At 46.5% G+C, this 23,317-nt stretch overlaps 1 protein-coding gene across 4 annotated transcripts in view; it reads left to right on the top strand.

Moving 5' to 3' along the window:
- The window catches only part of LDLRAD3 (low density lipoprotein receptor class A domain containing 3), a 221,703-nt gene that overhangs the window by 90,495 nt on the left and 107,891 nt on the right, over positions 1 to 23,317 (top strand). For all 4 annotated transcript variants that reach the window (XM_080931147.1, XM_080931149.1, XM_080931150.1 and 1 more), the window contains exons 3-4: positions 12,756 to 12,881; positions 22,480 to 22,614. In XM_080931147.1, coding sequence (XP_080787273.1) covers positions 12,756 to 12,881; positions 22,480 to 22,614 — 261 coding nt within the window. The remainder of the gene's footprint in view (positions 1 to 12,755; positions 12,882 to 22,479; positions 22,615 to 23,317) is intronic.

Here is a 23,317-nt window from a genome sequence, read left to right as displayed (position 1 = left end):
TTATACTATATCCTCAAATAAGAAGTGGAGTGTAGGCAGTAAGTAGGGCCAAGCTGTAAAACTTCCAGTCAACCTGAAGTGGGGACTTGTGGTTCCTTTGGAAAGTTGGTTATGTCAAATGATATTTTGCTGGGGCACACAGATGAATGGATGTTTTGCTATAGCAAATACATGAATGGATGAATGATGTTCAGAAGGAATATAAATATGACCCCACAGACAGGGGGAGCTTGAACATTGGTTTGCTTTGCCCCACCTCACTGTTCTTCAGTAACGACAGGCATCTATTGGTTCATCTTACATTGTGTTGCTGAGCACCACTTGGGGTGATGCCTGAGACAAACTAGCCAAAGAACTTCTCATGAGGTTCCTGCGACTTCTAGCTGTTTCTGTGGTCTCCGTCTGGTTAGAGAGCCTGGTGGTTTCTTTTGGATTGGACTGCCCTTGCTTGTTTATGTGTAGTGACTACCAAGTGAGCTGGACTATAGCTCCTAGTTTGTATGTGGTGTCTACTGACAGGAATGAAGTGTAGACAGCTGCTGATTCCTATTTGGTGTTTGCAACTGGACTGAACTGCTGATATTCTGACGATGAAGACTGGACTTACCTCCAAAGAACTATTTCTAAAGAGGTCCACTTCCCCATGTCCTAGTCTTTTTTCTCTATCACTACCATTGCTAGGCAGTGGGCTAGAGAAGAGGTTGAACCCTAGTTAAAGTAGATTGAAAAAAATTTATGCTTAGACCAGTCTTTACCCTTACCCCTAGTAAGGCTTGCTGAAACGTCCAAAGGCATCTACAATCTTCTGAAACAGTGCCACCTGCTGGGGACCAAGTGTTCTAGCACATGAGCCTATGGGGAACACTTGACATTCAAAGCACCACCGATTCTTTTCTGTTTATCCAAGTCATTTCTTTGAAGGGTGGTTTCAGCTTTCAGTACATAAGACTTACATGTCTTTTGTTCCATATATTCCTAAGGATTTTTGCTGGGTTTGATGTTATTATAGATGAGGTGTTCTGAATTTTGATTTTGATTCTTGGTTGTGTGTGTGTGTAGTAATACAGTTAATTCTCCTGTGTTCATCTTCCACTCTGCAGCTTTTATGGTCTTGTTTCTTATTGCTAAGTTCTTTTTATATATTTTTCAGTCTCTCTTCATTTTTAATACAGACACTCACAGCTCTAAGTTTCTCTCTTGGCTCTGAGTTATTTGTATTCTTCACATTTCAGTATTGCTTTGTTTTTGTTTAGAATCTCAAACTGTTTCCTCCTTACCTCGCCTCACTTGTCTGACCCTGGATGCTGAATGAATGTCCTCCCTGAGAGGTGCATGCTTGTTTTCAGTTACTTTGCTTCTGTAGTTGATTTCTTGTTTCACACCATTGTGGCTGGAGAACACACTGTGTAGTTCTGGTGGATCACAATCCACTGAGGTCTTTGTGTCCTTGGATTTCGTCTGACATGTGTCATGTATGTTTTATACTTGATGGTTGCTATGTTCTAGAAGCATCTGTTGAATCTGTTTTAAGTCTTTTAAAATTCTTCCCTCCCTCTCTCCCTCTCTCCTTCCCTCCCTTCTTATGTATTTTAGGGCTCTTATTTTAGGGCATATAAATTTGTCTATCTAAAAGTTCTACTTTGTCCCTAAAAGTAGTTTTTTTTATTATTATTAATTTTCTATTTCTAGTGTTAGATCTTCAGTTTTATTGATTTTAGGTAGCTTTGGTGTTGTTCTGCTAATCTTATTTGCTTTTTATTTATTTTTTTATTTTTAAGATAGTCTTGTAATATAGCTCTGGCTGGCCTAGAACTCATTATGTAGATTAGTGTGGTCTTGAATACACAGATATTTACCAGCTTCTGCCTCCTGAGCGCTATGATTAAAGGTGTGTACAGCCGTACAGTTTTGTGTTGCTTTCTAAGCCTCTCAGGTTTTCAGATGTGCAGCCAGGACCAAGAATCACTGCTGTGTTAAAGTCCAGTCTTAGGACTGCTGTCTTTAAAGGTCCTTCCAGATGCTGATTGGATCACAGTCAGATTATCTGAGGCCTCACTGATTTATTTATGTTAAAGGCATTATAGAAACTTGGATTCTATAACAGTCTCAGTTACTGTTCTATTGCTGTGAAGAGACACCATGACCAAGGCAACCTGCAGTAAGAACATTTATTTGGGAGCTTATTTACAGTCTCAGAGGTTGGTCCACAGTCATTGTGGTGGGAAGCATGGCATCCCCAACACAGACAGGAAGGCATCTACAAACTGCAGACAGAGAGAAAAAAACTGAACTTGGCCTAGGCTTTTGAAACCTAAAAGCCCAACTCTTGTGATATATATCTCTTCCAACAAGGCCACACCTCCTAATCCTTTTCAAACAGTTCCACTAACTGGAACCAAGTGTGGGGGTTGTCATTCTAACCACCACAGATTCCCCAATGAAACTTTTCCAGAACTACATTTGTGGTGTTTTGAAGACCTGTTTTCCTGAAAGAGTTTCTCTTGGGTGGTCCTTCTGAGCAGTAGGAGGTACTTGCTGGTGGCTCCAAGCTGTGGTGACTTGATTCCCCTATTACTGAAGGTACCACAGTGGCTATTCTTTGTGCTTCCAGCAAGCATTGCAACAATCACCAGGCCCAACTCTTGACTCCCAGGTCCTGCTGCCTCCATGGATTGTGTTGGGAGAGCCAGGTAAAACATGCTGGGGGCTCTTTCCTCAGAGCTTTTTTTCCTTGGATGAGGAAAGTGTTCTATGCTTTGCATGTGTGTGTTCACATGTCTTTTTCCCATCTCAGGAATTTAGGCCAAGGTTTCTGCTGAGCACAGAAAAGCCTCAAAAGAGTTTTTCCACCTAGATCATCTGACCTATCAATGTCAGAGATCATTAATATATCTTTCCAGGACCAAAACCAAGAATCTGTACAGAAACCAATGCTTTTGGTAGAAAAAGCCTTAGGTCTGGTGGGGACCGTAGTGGAGAAGGAGGTGGAGGTTCTGAAATGTAATGCCTTCTCATGGTAAAGACACACACACACACACACACACACACACACACACCTAGGGAGACTGAGAATGATCCAGAATGGATTCTCTTTCGTGTATTCAGCAGTGAAAACAGATTTTCACAAGCCTCCTTGCCCGATTTTCTCTACACTCCTGTCTGCCTTGCTGTAGGATGCCACCTTTCACTGATCCAGTACACTTGAGGTGGTTCCCCCTTAAGGAGAGAATTATTCTGTGCTGTGCACCCATCTGTTTCCAGCCCTAGGGATCCAGGCCCACCACCAGGAAGGTTTCTACTGAGCAGAGAAAAACGTGGAAGGGCTGAGTTATCCAACCTACCCGTGTTAATTATCTCTTAAGGCCGGTTTTACCTCTCAAGATTCAGATGTCTGGGCTGAAAATGTCTTAATTTTCTGTTTCCAGAAGCTGGAACCTTCATTTAAGTACATACACAAACATGCAGAGTAATGGTCAGAAACCCCTTTGCGTTAGACGGATTTGCTAATCCCAGCTTTGTCTCCTTGTTTGCCGTTTCCCCTTGTCATTCTTGATGATGGGACCCCTTTTGAAACACAGTGCCATACACATTGAATCCTTCATAGTTTAATGAGTTTGTCCCCCAGAAGGTCCCCATCATCTTACAGACTTCTCTTTCTTCAAACTATCCAGAGGCCTCTGATAGTACTGGAGTATTCAACTCACGTGACCTCACACTATGCTTCTGCATTCATGAAATCTCTTCATAAGAAACAAATATGGCGCCTTGCCTGTTTTTAAGATGTCCTCTGGCTCATGGGCTGAGTGCAGGCTTCTACCTGCTGTCTCAGCCTCATTTCATTACACAAGCTCCATTTTCCCTGTGCCTTCGTTTCTCAGAGATCTCTGTAACCTGGCCTGACTGGGAGGCTTTGTACCCTTCCTCTCCCTCCTTAAGGATACTCCCAGCCTTTCACACCCAGCTAAGGTAGCTGTACTTGGTAAGGCTCCGCAGGCTGAGCCTCATACTTCTCAGCGCCTTTGCATTCTTCACACATTGATTGAGTGACCGCTACAGGTCAACCCTTTAAAAAAGTAAGTGGTTTTTTTTCTTTAACAATATGAATAATAGCTAATGCTGTTGAATAATACTATATGAAACTAATTTTTATATTGCATTTTATTACAGCTATTATTAATTATCCTATAAAACACAAATTTAGCAATCATAGCTTATATTGCCTTCTAGATAAAGTTTTAAGAAGTTACTATATTATCTTGTTCAGATCCCACTGTAGCCCAGGGAAGTGAGTTAATATGTCTGTTCTTGGTGCAGAAGGTAAGGCACATGGGGGCTTAATAGCGTATCATCTATCATACAGCCAATGAGGTTTGAGCTTGGGCAGGCTTACAGCATTCTTACTTTCCTGCTCTGACTAACTATCATAAGTCACATGGTTTATTTCCTTGCAATGTCCACATTTGTCCTTTGTGTGACATAAAGATAGAACATTTACCAGCCTTGGTGGGACAGACTCATAATTCTGCTACTTGGGAGACTGAGTCAGGAAGATTGCAAGTTCAAGATCAGCCTGGTCTAGAGAGTGACTTCCAAGACAGCCAGAGCTACACAGAGGAACCCTGTCTCAAAAAACTAGATGGATGGATGGATAGATGGATGGATGGATGGATGAATGGATGGATGGATGGATGGATGGATGGGTGGATGGGTGGATGGGTGGGTGGGTGGGTAGAAAGAAAGAAAGAAAGAAAGAAAGAAAGAAAGAAAGAAAGAAAGAAAAAGAAAGAACCTAAAATGCCGGGGATATAACTAAATGGTAAAGTGCTTGCCTACCTACCATGTTCTGAGTTCAATTCAAGAAAGAGGGAAGAATCGGGGGTGGGGGAGTGGGGGAGGGAGCAAGAGAGGGAGGGCGGGAGGAAGAGAGGGTAGGGGTGAGTAAAGCAAACCACAGAGCCGCAGAGCGACACTGGTTCACTCCTCACCGTGGAGGCAGCTTGCAGAACCACCGCCATGTCAGAGAGCACGAATCTGCCCCAGGTGTCAGGTGTCTGCACACCAGATTCTCTGTTCAAACAACTGGTGAGGCCAGTCGCGTCCCTACCCCACTTATACAGGTGGGGACATGGAGTTACCTACGGGAGAGTAGGTGCCTTGTCTAGGTCTCAGTGATTATGTCATGTATAGTTGGAATCCCTTGTGAACCCTGACACCTCTGACATCCTAACTCTGGGCGGGGGCTGGGAGCCTCAGATCTGAGACTTGAGAGGAGATGTTTGGGAAATTTTGTTTTCCTGTCAGAGAATCTTCTGGCAAAGCTATTTCATAACATATTTTTTCCCATATTTATATTTCAGTTACTTTGTATCTACTGGTCTTTCTCTCACATCTCAAACAGCCAATGTTATTTTAGGGAAGAGTAATACATGGCCACATCCGATCAGTAGAACAGGAGTCTCCTGCAGCTTTCATGTGACGATGACAAACCGGGCCTTTTTTCCTCAGGCAATAATGATTCGCATAGTTTCCAGGCTCAGTGTGGATCTGACTTTCTGGGCTGTTTGTCCCCCTTTTTTGAGACCTCAGTGGACAGGCTTCCCACCCCCCAGACTTGTAACAGAGCCCAGGCGGTTTGTATTTCTTTCTTTGCTTTCTCGTCCACCAACCAGGAAGTAATTTCTGACTTTGAAAAGGAACCACAGTTTGATGTTTAAGAGAGCAAGCTGAGGAAGGCGATCCAGTGATAAATTCAGAGTTCCAGCTAGTGATGGCGGAATGCATGTGTTCACCTCGGGAGCTGTTTGCAATGATTTAAATTGCCTGGATTTTGTAATTTGGTTTCCTTCTAATTTATATTTTTCTGTTAGCATTCATTTGACAACATTACAATGAACTGAATTATAACTGGTTTGCAGAACTTTTCTTAAGGGAAATACAGTTTTGATTTTTTTATTGTGTGTGTGTGTGTGTGTGTGTGTGTGTGTGTGTGTACTCGCGCGCACGTGCGCACGTGAGTGCGTGTATGTGTGTGTGAGAGAGAGAAAGACAGACAGACAGACAGACAGACCGACCACACATGCATTGGCTGTCAGAAAATGACTTTCAGGAGACGATCTCTCCTCTCTTCCTGGATTCTAGAGCTGCAAACTCAGGTCATTAGACTTCCCTGGCGAGTGCCTTTGCCCACTGGGCCATCTTGCTAGTCATAAGATACATTTTTTAGCTGAAGAAAAGATAGTAAGCACATTTAACTGCTGGAAACAGCACACTCCTGTGACCTCGTTCCTCTTCCGTTTCCACACTGTTCTGACCTGCAGGCTCTGGCACATGCATTTCCTCGGAACATTCTTCATTCCTCAATTTTACAAGCACTGGACATCCAGATATGTCCTGTCTGTCTCTTGTGGGTCCTCATCCGCACCACTGTAGAACAGTCTGCATCTTGATGCACCATTGAGTAGGTACCGCTGCAGACTCTGTTGCATGGGTTTCCATCTTGACTGTATTTGGAGAATCACAGCCTGCAAGTCTTCTGGCATTAACTTCCATGGAGTTGAGATTAGCTCCCTCTTGAGGACAATCTTTGAATTGCAGGAAGAGACTCATCCACCTTAGTCTTCCAGAGCCTGTCTTCTGCACTGTTCATCACACAGATGACTCTGTACGACAGATAGCAGAAGGCTCGGGGACATTTTGTTATTTGCTAACAATGTGGCAGATTTTTCCCTTTTAAATCTATTTTGTAAACTGCACAGGTAAAGTGTAAATGCTTCCAAATAGGTAAAACTGATAAAGATTTTCAAACTCAAAGGGGCCTTTTTGTTAGAAATAACCAGTTGAATACGAGCCTGCAGCTTTTGTGTCTAAGGAAAAATGATTTTGCTCCTTATTGAATGAGGAAAGCTCAGAAAATGGTCCCTAGTTTGCTTAGAGCTCACAGTTACTCTTACATCTAGGATGTCAGTGTTAGAATTGATTTGGAACAATAATGTCAGAATTGGCTTCTCACTGTTTTCATGACTGTGATTTTTTTTGGAATGGCATCTGGTTGTGTGATGATAATACCAGGAAGAAAGCAACAATAAGGTCACCTGCTCTATGTGTGCCATAAATAGTATTTGGCAAAGTAGGATTGGATCATTCTGTTTTGTGGTACTGTAATAAAATACAAGAGGCTGGGTAACTTTATGAAGAAAAGATGTTTATTTTGAAATGATTCTGGTTCTATAGGAGGCATGAATGGTGATAACGTTCTTGCTGGCAGAGTCCAGAGATAGCCCAGGATAAGAGCCAGGGAAGGTATGTGTATATGCGTCCACTGGTCTCTTCCTCTCTTAATAATGCAGCCAGGATGTAGTCATGGGACCCTGTTCTGATGACTTTAGTAAAGCACCACACTCAGGTTAAGTTCTCACTTCAACATAGAGTTCTGGTATCAGCACAGGAACACCGGGGAGGGACATACTTTCACTGTTTCCCAACTCTTGCAAGGTTGTCCCCATATATGTGTTCACTGAAATGTTTGGCTGCTATTGATGAAAATAAACACTGTGAGGGGAGCCGTATCCCCTGGCCAATCTGCTGCTGAAGCCTGCAGCCTGCTGACTCACTCACTACATGGGAAGGTAGGGCTTCTGCAGGGACACTGGCAAGTGGATAGCCCTGCGGGAAAACCTGCATCCACCAGCCCTCTGAGACAGAGGGAAGTGTGGGGCCTAGAGACAGAGACTCTGCATTTGCAGGAGATCTGTGCAGACCAGGAAAACCATTCTAGCCAGAACCCATGTCCCATCCTAAGTACAAATTTAGGAAGACAAAGAAGCCTGGTCCCCTCGATCCAGTGGAAATTCCCCCCCTGCAGGATTGGGATGAAAGGAGACAGGGAAAGACAGGGAATAGTCGAGTGGTACAACAGTTAGGGGCTAGCATAATGTAAGTGCAGAACAGTGGATTCCTCTCGTCTGTCTTGGGCAGCAGTCTTTTCTTGTAGCTAGAGGACACCAGGTGATGAGCTAAAGGACACCAGAGTCTACACTGTGCATAGGCTCAGACTCAGCAGCTGTGTGTCAGTGGGATATTATATAGTTGGAAACGACTGTATCCATTTGGGTGTGCATTGTTGCTTAAAGCACCACTTATGGGTCACACAGAAGCAGCGAAGTCGTACTCGGCCATTAATGGTGGCTGGGTTAGTTGCTCATTCAGTAAGGAGCTTGCTTACTGTGCAAGCATGAGAAATGAGGACCTGGCTGTGATCTCCACCAGCCAGCAGAAATGGGGAAGAATGTTTATACCTGAAACACTGGCACTGGAGACTAGGGAATCAAGCACAGGAGATCCCTGGAGATGACCGGCCAGCCAGACCTACTCAGTCAGCAAACTCTCAGTTCAGTGAGAGGCCCTGCCTTCAAAAGCAGCTGGAGAGTGGTTGAGGATTACCTGCGATTAACCCCTGACCTCCACATGCACTCACACGTATATACAGGTGTGTCCACCCTCCCCCTGGAACACACACACTCGATACGAGGCTGTGGCTCATACTGACTGACAGTGTGTTCAGGGTCAGAAGTTGGTTTCAGAGTAGCATGTATTTTGTGTGCATTTACATACAGCTGCCCACTTGGGCCCACTTGTTAATTCTATCAGGGCCTACTCAATAGCTTACACACAGGGTAGGTTTTCTAGGCAGTGGACAGAACAGTGTTTGGCATTCATTCTGTGACTCACAGCGCAGTGGTTGCTGTTGCAGCATTTTCCGAGAGCTCAGGAGCAATGCGGAATACCAGGCTTCACTCCAGACTTGCTGATTATTGGGATTTGACCCACTGACCCACTTACACACGAGTATTCTTTGCTGCTATTATGGATTGAGTGCGCCATGTCCCCTGTGGGCTCATGTGTGTGAACACATGGTCCTTAGCTAGCAGTAATCTTGGGCGTGCTATAGAACCTGTACAGATGTGGTTTCTAACCTGGCCCTGCTTTTACTTCCTGGTTGACTGTCAGGATGCCACCTCATACTCTCAGCAATCTTAACCACACCCACTACCATGCCTTCGCTTCCTGGTGGACTGAAAGTCTCCTGAAACTGTGAGCCAATAGGAGTCCTTTCCTCCTCCTCTTCCGTCTGCCAGATGTTTTGCCTCAGCAATGGGAAGGGTAGCTGATAGGGAACCGTGTTTACTAAATACTCTTTCCTGCGTGGTGTAATCGATGGTGATGTTCGCAGTTTCCTTTATATACTTCTTCACCATTGAATGTCATACAGTGAGTGCATTCTGATGCTCACAAGCAGGGATGGGAGCATTGCAGAGGAGCTTGTGTCTCCTGCTTCTGGTTCTCTGGCCTGTCTTGGTCTTGTACTAGCCGGGTCCTAGGCAGGAGCTGGAGAGCAGCAGCTGTTGCTCATCTGGCCAAGCACAGAGGCAAAGGAAGTGAACCCTAGACACCCATAGCTTGGGCTAGAGTTTTAGCCACCACTCAAGGGGTGTGGCAGGTCTGCTTGGCTGAGCTTATTTATGGCTATTCTGGCCCCTGTTGAGTGGTGACTAAAACAAGGGTCCTAATAGGGCTTCAGTATTCACATATGTGAGACCTGCTCTGGATGCACAGATTGGTGTCACCATGCCATCTCCTGGTACCCTATAGTTCTTACACATCTCCCAAAGACCTGGCGTTTGACCCTGGCTTTTAGTAAAATGGGATAAAATGAGGACAACACTGAATACACAGGTCAGGTTTGTATCCATTCCCGAAGCTGAAGAGCGGCTTACTCCGAGGTTGGAGACTGCCTTTGTGTGGCCACAGCTGCCTTAGTTGTGTTGACTGAGCATTTGTCATTCCAGGTGGATCAGCCTTGCTGTGTATCACATCACTACAGGGACCACATTCCTGCTTCTCTGTACTCCATCCTCGGTTCTGCCGGTCCCTGTCTGGCCTCCGGCTCTGCTGGGTGCCTATTCCTAAGGGAATCACCAGTGGGTTCACCGTGGTTACTTCCGTGGGTGACTCACATCCATAGACCTCCTTGCTTAACTTACAGGCGGCTCTGCTGGAGCTCCTTGCTCATAACCAGTGTTTACTTATCTGTGTAACATTGACGGTGGCCTGCTAAGTTTTGTAAACATGTAGCCATCTTGAGCCTCCAGTGCTAGATTTCTGAGTCTCCTGAGCCTCACTCTTCCCTCTAAAGGAAACAGCCACACAGCTGCATCTCTCACAGTAGCATTTTGTCTCAGTGAGAAGAGAAACAGGCATTGGCATGATCTCTACTCCAGCTTTTAAATCAACCACTTCCATCTTACACAGCCCCTGGTAAGCACGTTGTGAAGAAAATGAGGCTCAGCAGTATTCAGAGATGTGTCTAACGCCATCAAAATGGAGTCTGAGTTTGAGCCCAGGACTCTCTTGAGAATATGCTTTGTGAAGAACTCGCAAACACTATTACAGAAAAGTCCGGGCTGGTTGAAGACTATGTTGAGTTCTAAAACTGGACTCAAGGTAGGCCTTACACCCTGTTGACCATGAGTCAGCTGCCACCTAAATTGGCATCATCCAGACAGTGGGAACGGACATGTAGGCAATTTACTGTCTATTTGTTCCAAAGAAATAGCCTTTTCCTTCTTGGAGGGATGCAGGCCCAGCCTTGAAGACAGGAGTCTGGAGGACTGCTCAGTGAGGCTGCTACCCGCACAAAGCCATAGATCTCATCCCCTGTCTCCTAATCGACACCCAGAGCAGACAGCACCATTAGCTGGAAAGAGCATCACCCCCCAGGGCTACTGGGCATAGCAGGACCGTAAATCAAGTCCGAGTTACAACTCTTTCTGTTCAAACTGTTTGTACAGCAGGTGTGCAAAATAAATTTCTTTAGTGCAGAGTCTGGCTTCTGTTGGGAGAAGTGACAGCCTTTGGCAAAGAGGCTGCCGTTAGGTTGATTGAGGTCGTGGCTTCTGGAGTCTGCGTGCCTGGGCCTCCCCTCAGTACTAGATTTCCTAGCTGTGTGAACTTGAGCTAGTCACTTTATCCTCAGAGCACATCCAAGAAATGGGGATAGGAGCCCTACCCATCATATCCCACTCCTTCAGGACTCCGCAAGACCCTCCCAAGGGTCACCAGTTCCTGAGAGTCTTGGAACTCTGCATAGGGTCGTCTTCAGGACCATGGTTTATCACATCAAAAGGATGCAATGCAGAATCAATCCAGACAAAAGATAATGGCAATGCTATCCAGAGGAAGCCCAAGCTTCGACTCTCCAGTTCTTTCTTAGAGCACTCCTGCCAGATGCTTTCAGTTCATCTGGATTTCAGTAGCATGTGTGGAGGGCTGCTCTCCCTCTGGGCAAGCTCATTTCAGACTCAGCTTTTATCCGGGGCTGATCACATGCCCACCAAGTCTTAATCTTAGTTACTTTTCCTGTTGCTGTCATACAACACCCTGACCAAAGCAACTTAAGGAAGGGCTTGTTTTGGCTCACAGTTGAAGGTGCTGGTCCTCATTTGAGGGAAATCTTGGCAGCGGGGGCCTGAGATGGCAGATCACCTGTGGTCAGCAAGCAAAGATGATTTTCACTGCTCAGCCCCTTCTTGCTTGCATTTGTCCTGCAGTTGGGGTGTTTCCCCTTCTAACCTAGATGCTCCCTCACAGATATGCTCAGGGGCCTGTGTCCTATGTGATGCTAGATTGTGTGAAGTTGACAGTCAGTATTAATGATCACAAGCACCGTCTGCCCCATACGTTCCTAGACTCCACACCCAAAGGAAATGCCACTGTTAGCACAAACTAAACTGAAGAGTTTGGATAAGATCCCTTAAAGGTAGCGCCCCCCCCCCCAAACCACAATCCCAGACTCCAGCAAAGACAGATATGACCTTGCAAGCAAGCCTTCTGAAAGGTACAGTACCGAGTGCCACGCCCACTTTCCTGTATGCTATCCCATTGAGTGGCTGCTGGTTAAATTAAATGAGAAAATCTGTGCAAAGTACTTGGCAGCCTGCCTGGTGTGGCAGGGACTCACTAAATGGCAACAACAGTTGCTTTGATATGCCGCAGATGCATTTTGACTGGCTCGTCAGCTTCTGAAGCACAGGAAAAGATACAGGAAGCAAGCACTGTCTCCACCATCCAGGTCCGTAGGTACCATCCATTGGTTCACCAATCCACCTAGCACCTCCCCTGGTTTGGACTTGCTATAGTATTTAGCCTGTGCCTAGCCTCTCTTTGTGTGTGTATGTAATATGGTGCTTATGTGTATGTGCATATCATGTATGTGTGCTAGAGTGCAGAGGTCAGAGGTCAAACTCAGTTGTTCTTCAGGAGCTGTCTACCTTGCTTTTTTGAGACAGGCTCTTTTACTTGGGTCTGGGTCTCAGCAAGTAGGCTAGGCTGGCTGCTCTTATCCAGTTGGCATTGCAGGTGCATGCCTACACAGTTCCCTAATTCCAGTCTCAAGGGATGTGACAATACTCTTCAAACACAGGTCCCCTTGCTTGTGTGGCACGCATTTTACTGACAGAGCCATCTCCCAGGTCCCTTTAAGGAGGTAGCATGATGAGCAACTCCCTTCCTAGAAAATTCGGTATGTAGGTGTCCATGCAGGCTGGGCATTTGTCAGAGTGCTGGTGGTAACGGTCCCTTGGGAACTTCATGCTAAGCCTGAAAGGACTCATTCCTACATTCAGAGTGAGCGGGGTGAGGAGTCTGTGGTCTGAGAACTTCGTCCCTGATGGCCCTCTGTGTTTCTTTATCTCCTGTAGCCAAAGCGAAATCGAAATGTGGCCCGACCTTCTTCCCCTGTGCCAGCGGCATCCACTGCATCATTGGCCGTTTCCGCTGCAATGGCTTTGAGGACTGTCCGGACGGCAGCGATGAGGAGAACTGCAGTAAGTACCGGGACGCGGCGACCCCGCGTCCCGACTCTGCTTTCTGGGTGTGACCTAATTCTCAGCTGCTGTTCGTGGGGGGGGGGGCACAGTAAGTCCATTGCATCTAATCAGCCCGGACAGTCCCTGTGTGGGTGCAGGCGAGTTGTCCCCGCTGAACGGATGAGGAGCCTTGGAAAAGTGCATTAGCTTCTCCAGAGCCTCATAGCTCCTTTATATCTCGTCTGATTGGCTGTCTCAACACTCAGATTCTTACCCTTGCTTGCTTCCTCTTTTTAAATGCTTAAAACCTTTGTTTTGTTAATTCTATTCTATGATAATTGGAAGCTGGTTCAGCAGTTAAGAGAACTCGCTGCTCTTGCAGAGGACCAAGGTTTAATTCCCAGCATCCACACCGTACCTCACAGCCATTCCTAACTCCAGTCTCGAGGGATGTGACATACTCTTCTGAACTCCAAGGGCACCAGGCATGCCTGTGGTCACATACATTCATGTGGGCAAAGCACTTAGACACACAAAAAATTATAGTGTTAAGTATACATCTCCATTTTGAAACCTCGCTGTTCAGTGGACCTACGGAATGATCACTGGTGAAGACCCCAGGGTGAGAGTTCGGGGTGGGGCTTCCCAGTGACTGACAGGGCAGGCTGGAGGAGTCTTCAATCTCCAGTGGGTCTTTCTGGACTTGAATCAGTATTACCTCAGGCCAATTGGAATGCAGGAGCCTGGTTCTGTGGGTCTCTTCCTCTTACAAATAACTGCCACTTCTCAGTCTTTGATCCTCAGGAGACAGTGTTTGGTTTTTGTTTCAAATTTTCAACTCTAAAGGGATCCAGAGAAGAGAAGATCCGATGTTTACTCAGATAGGCATGGCTTCAGCGACTCTTCCCTCATTCCCCTGTTCTTAGGCTTCTCTGGAATCATTCTCCCTCTGCCTGAAGAACTTCCTGGGATGCTTTCTTACAAATTTTATTTTGAAGTGTGTGCATGTGTGCGTGCGTGCATGTCTGTGTGTCCGTGTCTGTGTGTTTACACAGATACCCAGGCAGGTCAGAAGAAGTAACCCAATCTACACTTGGAGTTACAGGTGTCTGTGAGCTGCCCGTCATGGGCGTTGGGAACCGAACTCGGGTCCTGTATTAGAGAAGTGTGTGCTTTTCCGGCCGAGCTCTTGCAGCCCCCGAGATGCTGTTGAGAGCAGGGTTGCAGGTGACACATGGCGTTGTTATGGCATGTGGTGTTTGGGGTGACAGTCCTTTTTCCTCTGAGCACTTTCAATGTGCCGCCTACCTCTAGCTTCTCAAAGCCAGTCACTTGCTTTGTCCCCTGTCACCCTGCATCTCTTCCCTCCGGCTGATTTTAAGCACATTTTGTGTTTAATTCTGAGCTTTTAGATCTTGGTTTTGGGCATCTGCAGGTAGAGTTTGGTTTTTTGTCTTTGTTTGTTTGTTTTTAGTATAAGCTTTGATTGTTGCTATATTTTCTACATTCTCAGCCATTATTTTTTCAAATGTCTTCCAGTGCTGCCCTAGGAGTTCCGGTGACAAGAGCATCAGGTTCTAGCCTCTGTCCGGGGACCCAGTCCTTAGGCTCCTTGCTGTCCGGAGGACAGACTTCTATTAATCTGTCTTCACACTGCCGGTTCTTTCCTTTGTCATTGCTCATCTGCTTTTCCCACACACCAACTTCTGTGCTCTGCTTTGTTTTAATGTTATTATAATTTTTAATTCCAGAATGTTTTTTTTTTTTGTGTTTTTTTTCTGTCTCTTTTTTCATTTGCTTAGACTTTGTTTTTCCATTAGTTTCCAGTGTGTCTGTGACCCCCTGTTAAAGGGTAAGCGATGTGTTTCTGGTGTGTCTGTGACCCCCTGTTAGAGTGAAAATGATGTGCCTCATTTTTGTCTCTGTTCCCATACCTGAGCATCTTTATGTTGGTACCCATCTGGTTGCTCTCTTTTCCCATATGGGCTGAGATTCTCCTGTCTCTCTATATGACAACTAATTTCAGTTTCTGTTCTGACATTTTGTTTTGTCTGAAACAAGCATCTTAAGTAGATTCTCGGCAGAATACTTACATTTTTGCCTTTGTGGATTTGATAGGCATGTCCCTGCTTCTTGCTTATGGGCTGTGCACCTCTCAATGGTCTGAATTTCTTCTTATCCTCTCGGGTGTCAATGAGGACAGGTGCACACATGTGCAGGGTGAGATCCATGATGAGGACAGGTGCACACAAGTGCAGTGTGGGATCCATAATGAGGACAGGTGCACACACGTGCAGTGTGGGATCCATGATGAGGACAGGTGCACACACGTGCAGGGTGGGATCCATGATGAGGACAGGTGCACACACGTGCAGTGTGGGATCCATGATGAGGACAGGTGCACACACGTGCAGTGTGGGATCCATGATAAGGACAGGTGCACACACGTGCAGGGTGGAGATGACCTAAGGAGAGTGGTCCCACTCTCTTTAACATGCTGGGGCTTCTTTCCAGTGTCCCAAGGATCCTAAGAAGCAAAGGGAAAATTGAAAACTTTCCACCATTTTGTTAACAGTTTAAATTCTGGTCTTTCCTGATGGGTATGTTCAGATCACTTCTCAGAGTGTTAAACGTGTCTGCTGCATGTGTCCCAGCCGACACTGTAAAGCTGCCTTGGGCGGAAGAGCAAGCGTGATGCCTGGTTCCTGCCTCACCTGCTCAGGAGCCTCAGTAAAGGAAACTAGGCAGCTCAGAAGAGAGATCCCCGGCTGGAGAGGCAGCTCAGTAAGAAAGAGCACTTGCTCCTTTTGCAGAAGACCCAGGGTCAGTTCCTGGAACCCTCACGGTGGCTCTCAACCTTCTGTAATACTGATGCTGTCTTCTGACCTCTGCAGGCACCAGGCAAACGTACATACATGTAGGCAAACACACACAAAATAAAATAATGATAAATAAATTATGTTTTTAAAACTACTGAGGTTTAAAAATGCAAAAGAGTCAAACAGATATTCTGTGCCTTCCTGTGTGGTGTCACCAGAGCACATGTCATCAAATTGAGGTCGTTTTCCCAAAATCATCCCAGCTGACCCTTTAAAACCTGACCATTCGGTGTACGGTGTAGAGAAAATTCAGGAGATAGAGGGCTATGTCCACAACATTATACAGAGGCAAATTTCCAGAACCAGAATGTAGGAAACCTTCAGGACCCCGCTTCATCCATCAGTAATTCTAAGATAAAACATGGAGCAAAGGTGGTGGGGGCTGTAAACGGAAAGAGATTTCAGAGATGAATTAACCCAGTGCCATGTATAGACTGTTTTTCCCCCTGACTCTAGCTAAAAACCATTCTTTAAACAAAATTGAGATAACCGACATCTTACTTAGTGATGTGACATTTGATGATGTCAAGGCGTCACTGCTAATTTTTAAGATCTGAGGATGGTGATTTTTTAAAATCCCTTTATTTTAGCAGCACATATTATAATTTATAAAGATTAGATTAAGTGATATCTGTGGCTTTTTTTTTCTACTGCTGCTTTCAGGTGTCCTGGACTGTATTTGTCCCACAGTAGAAGGCCTTCTGCCTGTCTCCCAGTGAGGCAGGATGTGTTAGCCTGGCTGCTGTGTGATCATCTCGCCTGTCAGAGCCCTGCAGAGCCGGCCAGTTGTCTCCTGTCTGTCTACAGCTCAGCCTGACTCTCCTTTCACCTCCTCAGTCAGCTCATGAGTAAACCTGGAGGACCCAGACCATTCTATATACAGACTGTGGGAGCGGAGTGTCGAAGTGGGAGCACTTCCCCCCAGTGCTCTGAGTGATGCCCTTGAGACTCCAAGACCCCCACAGAAACCTACTTTCTTGGATGTGTACCTCACTTGTCAAGGCTGTGGATTACTGTTCCTCTTTGTTCTTTGCCAGAGGGGCCAGCCCTGCATAATCCCTGACAACCAGCTCCTCCCTGCACCCACATGCCCTCTACTTCACTCTTTCTGTTCTGTGCAGTTTCCTCTGCTTCTCTGACAGTCATGAGAGGACACAGTATTGTGTGGCCCACACCTATGTACCCAGTGCACAATACTTTGTCACGCTCAGCCTTAGCTCATATTAAACAAGACTTCTCAGGGCACCCACCCAGTGTTAGCTCTTTCTGAAGAGGGACTCAGAGGTAGTTTGTTCTCAGTGCCTACCAGAGTGATTTAATCAGGTAACTAATCAAAGGAACTGATGAGGAAGACAGGAAGACTGGACAGCAATCCAAACATTAGCTCCAGGTCCTACTGTTCTGTCATATCCTCTGTTTTTACTTATGATGCCAGACAGCATTTGAGGTGCTGCCTTGGGTGTGGAGACCACTGGCATCTTTGACTCACGGGAGATGAGTCTTCATACAATTACCAACAAGGTGGCGCTGGTGTTGGGAGTGCTGTGGGCGTCAGGGATGGCCGAACTACTCCCCTCAAGGCTTGTCATGGAGGTTGTTGGGAAAGGTGAGACACAGAGGGTGGGTACTACTTAAAATACAGTCTCATAGACATCTCGGGGGGAGAGCCAAAAACCATCCTGCACTATCTCCAGGACATATGGACCAGTTTTGCAGAGTTTGTGGGCTGTATACAGCATCTCTACAGCGAGGCCATACTTTACTTGGGTGCTCTCATGGGCGAAATGGAGACAAGGCAAGGTTCAGTGACTTGTCATGGTTACCTAATTGACAAGTGGCAAACTTGAAATATTAACACAGGGTGATATAAATGCAGGGTGAAGCCCACTACTACTGAGCTATCTCCACCAGCAATAATTACAACAGGCATGTATTAAGCAATCCCTGAGTCACAGGCTGGTTCCCAGCCTCTGCAGCCTTGGCTCATTTAATCTTCACAAACTTGGAACCCAGGCTTTGTCTCTGTCATGCCGTAGGTAGAGAAATCCAGAGTTAGAGAAGTTAAATGACTCTCTCAGCGCCATAGGGCAATTGAGTGGTTGAGCTGAAGTTTGAGCCAGGGGCTCTTCAGACCCTCACTCTTAACCACTGCAGTAAGATGGCTGGCAGATGGTGGAGAATCGATACCCTTATTTTTTTTTTTTTAAAATAACGTCCAGGTAGGAGCATCAGACCCTGAGCCTGTGCAGGGTAGGGAGATAGAAGGGCCATCCAAGGCTAATGCCTAGGGGACTGGAACTTGATGGCATCTTTAATGGAAGTAGTCATCACAGGATGAGGAAGAGGTTGGGATGAAGGAGGTCGTCACTATTAGGTATACTGTTTGAGGGGAGGAAAGATTCGAGGAGAAGACTCCATCAGGCTTCGGGAGAAAGATATTTATTGCCAGAAGGGCTTGAGGAACCTGTCAACCAAAAAAGTAAAGGTTGAAGTTGAGGAATTGCCTTTGACTACTGGATGGGAGGCGCCGATGTGCAGGAAACCGTTATAAAAAAAAAGGAAACAGGCTATCCCTAGCTTGCAAGTGACCGCACTACCTCTGGGGAGGGGGCGTTAAAATTCCAAATGCCCTGAACCTGCAGAGGCAGGAGGAAGGCAGGTGAGATGGAGAATTCTTTACCTTCTCCTCGATTGTCTGGAGTGATGGCTCTTCCTCCTGCAGATTCATGAATACGGGTGTATGGAGCCGTGTCTTGTCTTGGAGAGCAGGAATGAGGCCTGCTGAGCCAAAGCCTGATAGTCTGGGTGCTGGACAGGCCCTGTTAGCAGATGGAGAGGAACATAAAAGCTTATAGGTATTGGCAGGCAAGCCCCGGGCAAAGCAGTGAGCATATTCCAAGCTACAAAGGGAGCCTTGGGTGAGGATGGAAGGAACCATGTGCCACAAGGTGATGTTTTAACGTCCCTGCTTTCTGAAGACCGCAGACCCCATCCAAGACATGAGGAAGTCTTAACATGCCCTACTTACCCCAACCGTAAACTTTACAAGGAAATTGGAATTGAGGAGGAAAAGAAAAGCCATAATTCTAGGAATTGAGTAGTTGTTCCTTTAGGGTGGGTGCTGATGACAGCTTACATGTGAATATTTTGAAGTAGGAGAAACTTGAAATGAATTAAAGAGGACACTTCCTAAGTCCTGCCTGCTGGGACAGATGGCTTCAGTTCCTGTGCTTTTGGATGACTGCAGTGTTCCCGTGGCCCACTCCGTGCAGTGTGGCCAGAATGGGGCAGCCCATTTATTTAGCTCCCTCCCTAAGCCTGCTCCCTCCACATCCTATAGGACTCACTGTCTGCTGCTTTGTCTGCGAACCAGCAGCTCAGTGTTTGTGCCAAGCACAGTAATAGCTTCAGAGACCTCAAAGACACGGAAGAAAACTTAGGTTTCCTGGAGCTTTTCGGGAGACCGGCTACCCTGGTGAGCAAGCCTGCCTAGAGATTGCGCATTGATGGCTCGGGCACCATCACTGGCATCTTCTCTGAGTTCATGCTGTATCTCAGCCCTATCACCAATTATCCTTTCTGATAAAAGCCCAGGGTCATTCTAAAGAACACTTTTTTTTTTTTTTTTTTTTAAAGCTGAGCTATGTGGTGACATTACCTGCTACTTTTGTAACTTCCTGGTCTCTTGTAAAACTGTTTTTTTCCATCTGGAATTCTTGGAGTAGCTTTGAAATTTTATTTTATTTTTTTCTGTCTCCTCTTGTATTTGTTGGCTTTCTTGCTGGCTGTTCGTTTGTCTACCAGGTGACAAACAACCTCCTGCTCACTTTGCTCTGTCCTTGGGATCTGGAGGGCGGGGCTTGTCGGGGCCTGTGTGAGTGGGGCCACAGAAGTCACCAGTCTGGAAGTTGGAGAGCACTTCTCAGGCTCCACACATTTTCTAGGCACAAAGGTAGCCACACGTGCTTTAGCTAGCTTGCTGCTGGCTTTGGGGTGTCTTCACTCTCTCTGTCTCTCTGCCCTGCGTGGGGTGGGCTCAAGTGTTAGGGGTTTCTGTCGCTCCTAGAACCCCAGTGGACAGACAGAGGGAAGAATCCTCACATCAGTTTGTTTTCTATGTCATACAACAGCTGTTGGCCTTTTATGGCCCACTATTTGTGTTTGTAAGTAAAGTTTTATTAGAAGACAGCTGTGCCCTTTGTTTATGAAGTATCCGAACAGTCAAGTCATTATGACACAGCTGAGAGTCGAAAAGGGTAGCAGAACCTCTTTTATGTAACTAAGTGGCTCTTTCCAGGAAAACCCGACCCAGGCTGTACAGTATTATATCGTTATAATTCTCTCTGACTTGATCATTCGGCTCAGTTCTTAAAATTTCCCCATAGTGACTTCAGCATCCTTTTTTTTTTCTTTGTTTGTTTGTTTAAAGGTCTTTTGAGCAGTAGGTAAAATTGCTCATTAATAATGGCTTCCAAGGTGGTCCTGCTGATGGCTTCCCCTTCAGAATTCAGAAGAAAGCCTCTCCCTCCACATCTTTATCAACAACCTGTACTTGAGGACCTTAAGCCTTGCTGGTGAGGTTGATTTAGCAGTCTCTTTTATGGAAAACGCTTCTGTGTCCCTTGCCTGCTTTTCCACCTTGCTGACTTTGCTTTTTGGTTCTCAAAGTGAGTTCTTTATATTTTTCTGGCCCTGTTGGTTATATTCATTAAATTCAACCTGTGTCTTATTTTCAAGCACACACATAGCGGTAGATACAGATCAGTATTGGATCTGTTCGCACACAGGTAAACCAACAGTCATACACATGGCCCAGACTAGTTTTCCCTGGGACAGTTTTGAAAGCCTCTGAGTCTGAGGATAAAGTAGGAGGGTGACACCCTGGTGTGGCTCACTCACATGCGGACAGGAGCTTGCCCAGCCCCCACTTGGCCCCTTCATCCGGCCCTTCCAGGCTAGTTAAGTGAATTGATTGGTCCTGATGCTCTACGCGCACAGACCCACCAGGGCGCAGGGTGGCCAAAGGCTCCTGCTAGATGCTGATGAGCAAAAAGCTGGGTTTGAAGTGTTGCCATGGACAACAATCAAATGTGATTTGTGGCTTTGGATTTCCCACTTGGGTTTTGGCTGCAGCCAGTCCTTGGTTCCAGTTTGATTAAGCTGAGCCATTCTCTGGTCTACGGTGATTTAAATGAACCCTTTCTCTATCAGACCAGAAGACTATTGGTCCTTTATCTTTAAAACTCAGCCCTAGCTTGTTTAATCTTGCTAGTTCCTCTGACCTTTCACATTTAACTTTCCACCTTGAATGAAAAGAGAAAAAAACAATCTATCATTTTCTGATTTGTATAGCTGGAAATGGAGCGAGTCCTCAGAACGCTAATGTCTGAGTATGTCAGTGGGGTTCAGGGCATAGTGGAGCAGACAGATTTCAGCTCACACTGTACAGCAGGACCATGGAGAGACACTGGGTCTGATTGGCTTTGACCATGCAGAGCCTCTAAGCGAGGCCCAGTGTCCACTTGGCTGCATTCTTGCCATATGCAATGTAGGTGCAGGCACAGTTTCTTACTGAAAGTCCATGACAACCCCTTTTGTCATTACTACTGTCCTTCTGTCTTTTCACACACTCTGGGGGACCAGGACAGGTATAGTTAGGAGATGACACAGCTAGTGAGTCAGACATGAACAATCTCACAGAAGATTTGTGTAGAAGTCTGCCTCATACTATGCAGTTGGTACCCTTTTTCTGAAGGGCAGAGCCTAGGACCACTATTTCCTTTAAGTTCCCTCAAAGGGCCATGAACAGTTGCCCCGTGAAGATGCGGCTCAAGAGAGGCCCTGCATAAGTTCAGGGCCTGCTTGGGGGCAAGGAAGCCATGAAGACCACCGGAAGTCTAGTGGGTCTGGAAGAATGAAGGGTCTGCTCTAGAGAGAAGGCATCAGAGGGGCTGGGGCAGCTGTGCAGTTAACAAAGCGCTTTCCACATGGGTGTGGGGACCTGAGTTCAGATTCTTAGCATCCATTACTGAGTGTGGTCTGTAATCTCAACCCCATGGGAAGAACTCCTGAACTTGCTGCCTCACCCATTTCGCTAATTGATAAGCTTCAGTCCTAATGAGAGACTGTCTCAAACATCACGTGGGAAGTAATGGGACACCTGGTGTTGACTTCTGGATTCCATCCACATGCACATATGTCATAAAGACAGAGACACATACATGCATGCATACATTCATGCATGCACACACACACTATTTTTTTTAAAACTAGGAGAGAGAAGATGTAAGGATCATTCGTCACTCATGAGTCTCATCGGCTGGTCCCTTCCTTGGAGGCAGAAGGTCTCCAACTCAGCTGCTGTTTCTGGGCCTGGTGTTCTCCTTTATCTTCCATCACCAGACATCTCTTGTGGACTCCACAAGTGAAGTTTGTGAGCTCTAAGCTCTGCCTCAGAGCTAATAGAAGCTGCTGGGCAGCCTAAGGCTGACTGTTTCAAATGAGGCTTTGACCTCTGGCGTTACTGGTGTGGTCAGAGCCAATACCCGGGAGAAGGGTTTAGAAGGAGACAGGATAAAACTTAGTGGGTCCAGGTCAGGGGCTGTCCAGGCTCTGAAATGGAAGAGCTGCGACTCTAACCTACAGCCTGACCATGCTGCTTCTCACTAGAAAAGATGCCTGTGTCCTCAAGGGCTCTGCTGGGCTCCCTTATGACCCACTCTTTCGTCTCCCCACAGCAGCGAACCCCCTTCTCTGCTCCACGGCCCGATACCACTGCAGGAACGGCCTGTGCATTGACAAGAGCTTCATCTGCGACGGGCAGAACAACTGTCAGGACAACAGTGATGAGGAGAGCTGCGAGAGTTCTCTAGGTAGGTGCTGCGCCCTCCCATGCCCCCCACGGAGGGACACCAGGCAAACATCCTCCTCCAAACAGCAGCCGAGCAATCTGTGGACGCGTCTTAACCCCGGCTGTTGCACATCTTGATGGAACATGTGCCTACCATTTTGACTTGGTTAAAAGTCACCTGTGCGGCTCTCCTGCGCCCATCCTCGGTCGCGTTACGCCTCCTGCATCGCTCCGCTGTGGTTTTCTGTTGGGAGTCATGAGACTTGCTTCAGAACGAGGAGCCTGCATGAGTCGTGGGACCGAATTTGTTGTTGGTTTCCCTGCTGTGCCTGTCACTTCTACCCTGACAGCTCCGGCACAGCTGCTCTGGGTCTTGCTTTGTGCCTTCTCATTTTTCTAACTTAGTAGTCATGAAATGACAGGCTGCCCGTGCTGTCATTGCTGTCTGATTAGGAGGAGCACTGACACCCCCAGACCCCCTCGAGTTTGTTTACTTCTGGGTTCCCTCTTGTCTGAATTTCCTGTGTATATAAAAGCTCTCGGTTTGGGGGTTGTTTTGCGGAAACTGAAGGCTGCAACTGCAGCTGCAGGGTGGAAGGGGGGGCATTGAAGGATGAGGTCCCCTCTTCCTGTCAAAAGTCACAGGATCCTGTTTGGTGTCCCTCTCTCCCTTCCTCCCTCTCTCCCTAGAATGAACCCTACAGTGACCTTGAACTTCTGATCCC

Source organism: Micromys minutus (assembly GCF_963924665.1).
Source record: "Micromys minutus genome assembly, chromosome: 17".
Classification (NCBI taxonomy): domain Eukaryota; kingdom Metazoa; phylum Chordata; class Mammalia; order Rodentia; family Muridae; genus Micromys; species Micromys minutus.
This window is presented reverse-complemented; position numbering and strand designations above follow the sequence as displayed.